This window comes from Benincasa hispida, chromosome 4 (assembly GCF_009727055.1).
Source record: "Benincasa hispida cultivar B227 chromosome 4, ASM972705v1, whole genome shotgun sequence".
Lineage (NCBI taxonomy): Eukaryota > Viridiplantae > Streptophyta > Magnoliopsida > Cucurbitales > Cucurbitaceae > Benincasa > Benincasa hispida.
The window spans coordinates 33,190,971-33,198,787 of record NC_052352.1 but is presented as its reverse complement, the minus strand read 5'-3'; the positions used below and the strand labels follow the sequence as shown (position 1 = coordinate 33,198,787).

General features: G+C 29.6%; 2 protein-coding genes across 3 annotated transcripts in view; both read left to right on the top strand.

Annotated features, from left to right (window-relative positions):
• Positions 1–1,412: 1,412 nt before the first annotated feature.
• Positions 1,413–2,844, top strand: LOC120075878. 2 transcript variants are annotated; one of them, XM_039029610.1, is made up of 2 exons: positions 1,413–1,622; positions 1,716–2,844. In XM_039029610.1, the coding sequence occupies exons 1-2, from the start codon at positions 1,569–1,571 to the stop codon at positions 2,475–2,477; spliced, it is 816 nt and encodes a 271-aa protein (XP_038885538.1). In that variant the 5' UTR covers positions 1,413–1,568; the 3' UTR covers positions 2,478–2,844. The 2 variants fall into 2 exon arrangements, with proteins under 2 accessions (XP_038885538.1, XP_038885539.1); XM_039029611.1 differs by having other exon boundaries at positions 1,413–1,626.
• Positions 2,845–2,925: 81 nt separating this feature from the next.
• Positions 2,926–7,817, top strand: part of LOC120076169 (zinc finger protein ZAT5-like) — a 6,950-nt gene continuing 2,058 nt past the window's right edge. Inside the window, exons 1-3 of the mRNA XM_039029937.1 lie at positions 2,926–3,019; positions 3,553–3,605; positions 7,021–7,264. Coding sequence (XP_038885865.1) covers positions 2,926–3,019; positions 3,553–3,605; positions 7,021–7,264 — 391 coding nt within the window. The remainder of the gene's footprint in view (positions 3,020–3,552; positions 3,606–7,020; positions 7,265–7,817) is intronic.

The window sequence follows — 7,817 nt, the reverse complement described above, 5'->3', positions numbered from 1 at the left end:
AATATAAGATCTAAGTTCAGACGATTATATATTGAAAAACAACTAGAGAAAGAATTTTACCACATAAGCGTTCAGATGATTTTGGACGGACGAACAAATGGAGGACTTAGTGAGGAAAATCGAGCAAAATCGGAATTTTGGAAGATTTCGGTGAGGAAAATCGAGCAAAAGAAGCAAGATTTCGGAATTTTCGAAAGGTAGAAAGAAAAATGGAGCAAGGTTGGTTCGAAGGTTTCGGTGAGGAAGAAGAAAGACAGAAGGTCTCGGTGAGGAAGAAGAAGGGGCGGGCGGCGATTTAACGGAGAGGAAGTCGTGTACCGGGTACACAACTTAAGGTAATCGTGTACCAGATACACGATTTCCTCAGTCAACTCTGCATGACTGCCATGGCAGACTGCGCGTGCCTAACTGCCATGGCTGCGCGTGCCAGATAGACAGGGACTCGTGTACCCATTACATGATTTAAAAACCTATTTTTGGGAATACTTTCCCTCCAACCCTATTTTTGTCATTATATATTAAAAAACATTAATTAAAAAAAAACTAGTTTAGTCTCTAAACTTTTGGTTTTTGTTCATTTTGGTCTCTATACTTTCAAAAGGTTTATTTTGGCTCCATACTTTCAATTTTGATTCATTTTGATCCTAGTACTTTCAAAATGTTCATTTTGGTCATTGTACTCTAAAAAAATGATCATTTTGACCTATTCATTTTCATTCTTAAATGATCAAAATGAACCAAAATTGAAAGTAGTAGGACCAAAATGAACATCTTGAAAGTATAGAGACAAAAATGAACCAAAGTTGAAAGTACAAGGATTAAATTGAATATTTTAAAAATACAAATACCAAAATGAACAAAAACCAAAATTACAGAACCAAAATAGTATTTAAACCTAAATACTTTTAAAAGATTGAAGAACTAAACAAACACAAACTTCAAAGTTAATATACCATTTTATTTCAATCACACAATAGAAAACTATAGGTTAAAATACTATTTTTGTCTCTATACTTTAAAATTTGTTCGATTTTGGTTTTTATCATTCAAATTGTTCAATTTCAATTCTATGCTTTCAACTAATTTTAAATTTTAAAAAGTAAAAGTAAAATTAAAATTATCAGGTAACAAATTGTAATTAAATAAGGGACGAATTAAAAAAATAATTACAAATGGACCATGTTTTTGTCAACTAAAAATGGATAGAAAATAAAGCTTAAGAGTACAATTATATCCCAACATGTATTCACGAGTTGAACTTATTTTTCCAAAAAAAGTCTAAATGTTTTTTCTTTTCTTTTCTTTTTAATTAGATAATAATTAAATCTCTTCCTTTTTTTTTTCCTCTTTTTTTTCTCTTTATTATAATGAATATAATTGTTCTATAAATAGCCTAATTAGTGAGACTGAAAGACCCATCACACAAAAAGTGAAAAAGAAGGAGGAAAAAAAAATGACAGAGGAATGCTAACAATTCTCCTCTATCAATAGCAACAAAAATCCACAGAAACTTTTCTCTATCTCCTTCATCCTCAAATTCTTCTAAATTTCTCACTTCAATTCAATTAATGGAGGCTGAATGCACATCTCTTAGTTGGGAATTCTGCACTCATCAAGAAGATGTGGGTATCTAATTCACAAACCCTGTTTCCATTTTGGCATGATTCTGTTTCTGGGTTTTGTTCTAAATTAGTAATCTGATTCAAATTTTGCAGGGAATGGAAGAGCTGAAGCATGCTCTTTTGTACACAACTTTGGAGCTTGAAACAACAATCATGTCAGCAAAGGAGGAGATTTTGAGGAGAGAATGTGAAATTATGAACTTGAGAGATCTTCTCAACAGAGCAATTAAAGAGAAAGATGAAGTTGAAGCAAAATGTGGGAAGTTAATGTATGAAAACTTGTTTCTGCTTGATCAACACAAAATTCAAGAACACGAAGTCACTCCACAAAGTGATAGTGATTCTAGTAAGATCTTTGCTTGTTCTGATTCTGATGATAATGCAATTCAATCTTCTCAAACTGACCCAATTGTGGGAGAGACGTTGTTATCAAAACAACACCTACCAACTGTTTGGGAAAATGCCTGTGAGAATGAAAAGCCATTGTTATCCCAAGAACTCCCCTCCACTGTTTGGAAAAATGCCTGTGAGAATGAAAAGCCATTATTATCTCAAGAACTCCCACCAACTGTTTGGAAAAATGCCTGTGAGAAGCCATTGCCACAAAAAGGCAAGCTTCTGCAGGCAGTGATTGAAGCTGGCCCTCTTCTTCAGAACCTCCTCCTTGCCGGGCCGCTGCCTCACTGGCAGCACCCGCCACCACTCGTCGACTCGGGTGACATCCCGCCAGTGATCATCTCAGCTCGCCCTTCACAGCCCCCAGCTCAAAGCTCACCCATTGACATTAGAAAAAGAAGCCATTCATTTCTGTCTGATTTCTCTCAACATTCTCACAAGCATCAAAAAGTGATTTAGTAATAGTCTCAATGACTTTGATTCCTCATTCTCTCTAGTTCTTTTCAATGCCCATCTACTTAATTTATTGTCATCTTTTTTTTCTTTTTGCTGTGATTGTGAGATTTGTAATTTGGAGTTTGTTTGTTTCATTCTCTTTCAAATCACAATTACACCAAAAAAAAAAAAAAAACGTGGGTTGAAAAGAAGAAAAAGGGGGAAATTCTCATTCACTTTGTTCCAAGTACAAAGTACTTGGAACAAATTTTTTGTGATGCTGCAAATGCCATAAATTCAAAGAAAAACCATGGCTTTGTTTATGGATCATTTTTCAGTTCTGTACCATATAACTTTTATTACTAATGAAAATCCAAACTTTGTTGCTGAATGTTGAGATTTAGAGTTCATTTTTGTGTACTTTTTAGCCATTATATTGGGCCCTTTTGCTGCTTTTGCTCTGTTTTAAGAGATGAATTATGATTATTACATGCAAAGGGATAGATCTTCACAAAGATTCTGCCTTTGTCTCTCAAGTATTTGGAGATCCCCACCATTCATAGTGGGTATGTTGTGGCTTTAATTAGTGCAACAATCTTTCTAGATTCCCCTTCATTATTAAAGCATTCAAAATTTGGCCTTTGTGCAAAAGGGGACAGAATTAACCCAACATTTAGTTGGTTAAACATACTAAAAGTTAATTCCATGCATGTTAGGTTTCTGTTCAAAGTCTAGTTAGAGATTGAAAACTCAATGAGATTTTTATTCTTGTTATCATTGCGATTTTTCGTGAAGTTTTTCGTTTATTGATGCTAGTTAAGATAGAGTTATTGATTGCGTTTGCGTTATGTCAATTTTTCATTATGGTCTACATGATATGAAAAAGGAGATGAAATGAGTAGAAATGTAGAAGTGTGTAGTTATAAAGTATACTTTTACTCAACATGTTAGGCGAGGATGAATCTCTGTTGGTTTTGTAAATACTATCTTAGACATTACAAAATGATAGAAAGAATTTATGTTCTTTGATTCTTCAAAGATGTATTCTATATTATGTAACATCTGAATGATTTGAAGCTTTTCTATTTCTTTTTTGAAGCTATACTTGGAGATGAATTTAAGTTGTTGAGCAAGTATGAATGTATTGATTCGGTAGGTCTCAACTTATGAAATCAGAATAGGAGTTTTTAATGAGATTTTAAAACTGTGAGTTTCTTTTCGAGAAAATAAGAGTCTCAACACATTTTCTAAAATGGAAGAGTAAAAAAAAACCAAGGGAATTTGAAAAATTGGCGGCATAACGGGTTACACAGCAAGTGATTTGATTCTGAGCACGAGGACATAATCAATAAATAGGAGTTTTTTTTTTCTTTTTCAAGAGAGCGAAGTATGGTTTGTGTTCATATCATCGATTGACTAATATACCCACAAGTGATAAATATGTTTGATGACAACTAAGGTCGATTAGATTGAATTTGACTATTTTTTTAAAAAAAAAAACTTGTTAATGGTTTGATTTTACAATTTCATAGTGTCCTTTTTAGGATCATTAAAAGAAAAAAAATGAAAAATGAAAAAAGAAAAAAGAAAAAAAGAAAATCCCATTGGAGCCAAAGTATTTATTTATTTTGGTTAATTTTCTAGTTAGAAATGATATAGTAGCAAAGGAAAGCCAAAAAAAAAAAAGAAAAAAAAGAAAAAATAAAGCATTGAAAGTATGCAAAAATAGGACTCAACTTTCTTGAAAGCGCGTTTGGCTTTACCATCCAACCCCACATGCTCATCATGATGCCCTATTTCCAAATTATGACCTCACTTCACACAACTTGAAAATGACAACATATTTGTCTCACATATAAAATATGTATTTAGGCTATATAAATTATAATAATAATAATAATAAAAAAAAAAAAAAAAAAATGAGCTCTTCTATATATAAATCTCATATTATATAGTGAATTAAAATGAAATATAGAGTTAGTTGGATTGTACATTTTCTTTAGCCCGGGGTTCTTCTTCTAATAGGATTGCGGAATCGGAAACATCCCACGAAGAAAAAGAGAGACCTTTTGTGCTATCTGAACATGGTTGTAGCTGGTTAAAAGTAATCATTTTAATCTTTTAATTTTATTTTATGATTTAGTCTTTGTACATTTTTTTTTTTTTTTTTTTAATAATTTAGTCCTTCAGTCTCTGATTTTTGTAAATAAACTTTATTATGTAATCATTTAGTTTCTGTATTTTAAAATTTGTAACAGTTTAGTATATGAAAATTACTATTTGGATCTAATGAGATTTCCTACTTATGTACATAGATTAATTAAATGTAAAATATATATATAAAGATGGTTAAAATCATTTCTGACATTTACAAAATGTTTTGAAACATAGTTTTAATCATTCAAAACTAATTTTGATGATACGAAAATTGCATTTAAAAGTGTAAAATTAGATATGAGTGATTAAAGCATTTTTTATAGCGATTTGTACATGAGAACAATGATTTTAATAATTTTAAAATCACTTCTAAACATGTACTTTATACGAAGTCATGACATGATAAAATTTGATAAATTTTTTTTTTCATGATGTGGGTTTTGTTTTTCTTTTTTTGAAAAATTAAGTTGTTATAAATTTTAAAATATATGGACTAATTTTTTTTTTTATTCGAAAAATCAAGGATCAAATTATTACTTCCATAAATGTTTAGAACAAAAAGTGTTTTTTAATCCATTAGGTTTTGTTTCAAAATGATGTTAAAACATTTTTTAGTTGAGAAATTGTAAAGTTGGAACATTTTAGAGACCAAAAAATCCACATAAAAGAGAGAATATATATGAAAGTTATTTATTTCATACATTGTAATAGTATTTTACAATTATTTACTAAACATTTCTCACAAATTAATCATATCAAGAAAGAAAGTTTTACATCATCACAAGAGATCACTTGTTGAAAAACTTGTGTAAAATGAGGCAAGTGAAGTGGGCAACTTTAGGCCCATTGCCAACCCATCAAATGCTAACCAATGGGCTTCTTTGAGAAAAACACTCATATGGGTGATGCAATCTCCATCCCTATTCCATATTTTTATTTATTTTATTTATCTTTTTGTAAAAAAAAAATTAATTCGTTCTATTTAAAAGTCAAATCTATTTTAATTGATATAACTCGCTGTCATATTATACAAGTGATAAAATAAAAGTCGATTCTTTTAATAAAATAGTAAATGACTTATTTTGACACTTAAATTTTGTACCTCGTGCCTTATTGGTTGATCTCAACTTAGCACTATATAGTATAATGTCTTGTGGTCCTTATTTGAACGATTAAGAAATAAGTCAACCAACTAACTTGCTACAAGTTCATTCTCATGATATTATAAATTTTTGGAAGCTAATTTGGTGCAAAACGTCTATAGACAGTACCATACCTATTTTCATAATCTTTTTTTCTTTATGGTTCTTAACTTCTTAGACTTTGTAATGATTGAATATGACAATAAATTTCTACCGTCTTAACATAGTAATTTTAATTAACTATAGATGTCTCCACATTTTTTTATTTTTTATTTTTTGTTAAAAGAATTGTTGCCTTGTAAAATTGGTTATTGATTCTTAATTATTTGACATCATACAACCAAACTTTATAAAATGATTTACAACACTCTTATTCACATTTCATACTCTTTATCATTCTATCAAGTATATCAACTCACTTTAATGAATATTTTAAACAAACAAATGTTCTATCAAAATTTACTATATTTCATTTGCAAACATAGAAGATTGCAAGAGGGGTTGCAACCAAAAAAAAAAAAAAAAAAAAACTACTTCGATAACTTTTTGATTCATGAGTTACTTTTATTGATCATCAATCTATTGAAAAAGTCATTATTTTAGAATCGAATTTTGATCTCGTAACTTTATAGATAATCTCTTCCACGTTAATTTTGACCAAAAATTAAGTTGAATCTACTTGTTTATGCCCTTAATTAGAATTTAAGATTTGCTAAATAAAAACAAATGTATGAAAGTCCATACTATTTTCAATTAATACAAAGCCAAATTAGGTAGTTCCAACTCAACTTATCTTTACTCATTAATCCTTAATTCTGAAACATACTAAAATCCTAATAACATTTTCATACACTCGCATGATTATTACTCTATCAAATAGTTGACTAATTCATATAAAATAAATGGAGATATCATAGAATTGAAGAATTAAATGTTGAGGTGTATGAATGAGAAAATGATGGTTTTTTTATTTTTTTATTTTATTTTTTTAAACAAAAAGAGTTGGAAAAACTTCATTGTCCTTCCTCTCTAATTTCCAAATCATTCACCAAATTTTTCTTTCTAAATTTGCAATTTTTTCTGTTATAACTCTCTCTTTCTCTCTAAACTTGAACTTCCCATCAACAAAGATAGGCAGTCTAACTCAGATTCACTGTTCTTTTTGTTAGCCTTTTGACTTGAAATATATATATATATATATATAAGTGGGTCAAGAAGATCAGATTTTGATAGCAAAAGAAAAGAGAACTAAGACTCAAAAATTGCAGATGAGTCCTAATTATTTTAGTGAATTACCAAATTGTGAGCTTCTTGGTCAATGCCACAGCTTCATAAATTTCTCTTCTTCCTCTTCTTCCAATGGTCGAGACGGTGGTCGTAGCAATGACGACAACGACGATGACGACGAAGATGTGGCGAATTGCCTCATCCTTCTTGCTCAAGGCTTACCAGCTAATTCTCAACCCTCTTCTTCCTTGGGAAAATTCTTCAGAGACCCAGAAGGGCAAAATGGTAATTATGCGTCTCTCCATTTTTAGCTTCCTAGAAAATCAAATATGGGGGGTTTTTTTAATAAGGAAAGTAAATAAGATCATACTTGAATATGAAATTTGAAATAAACGGATTTTGGTTTTGTGTTTATGAAAGTATATAAGGTCATAATTTTATTGGTTTTTTTACTTAGAAAATTCTTTATATTTGTTAGAGAGATTTTCAAAAATAGAAAAATAAAGAACATTATTTATATAAAATAATATTTTAATATTCTTTGATAGATGCTGATAGAGGTTGATAGAAGTTTACGATGTTTATCAGTGTTCTTTTTTACCATTTCTGTAAACAGTTTGACATTTTTTTACTTGTAAAAATTTCACTAAATGTTAAAATATTAACAATTTTTTTGATGAAAAAGTTTCCACTTTTTAAAGTTAAATTATAAGTTTGGGTTTCATGACTTGGTATTTGTCTAATATAAAATAAATGGATAAGTTTTTATTTAACTGAAATTGTAACGAGTAAAAAAATAAATACCAAATATATTTTCTCAAATAAAGAAATAGCATAT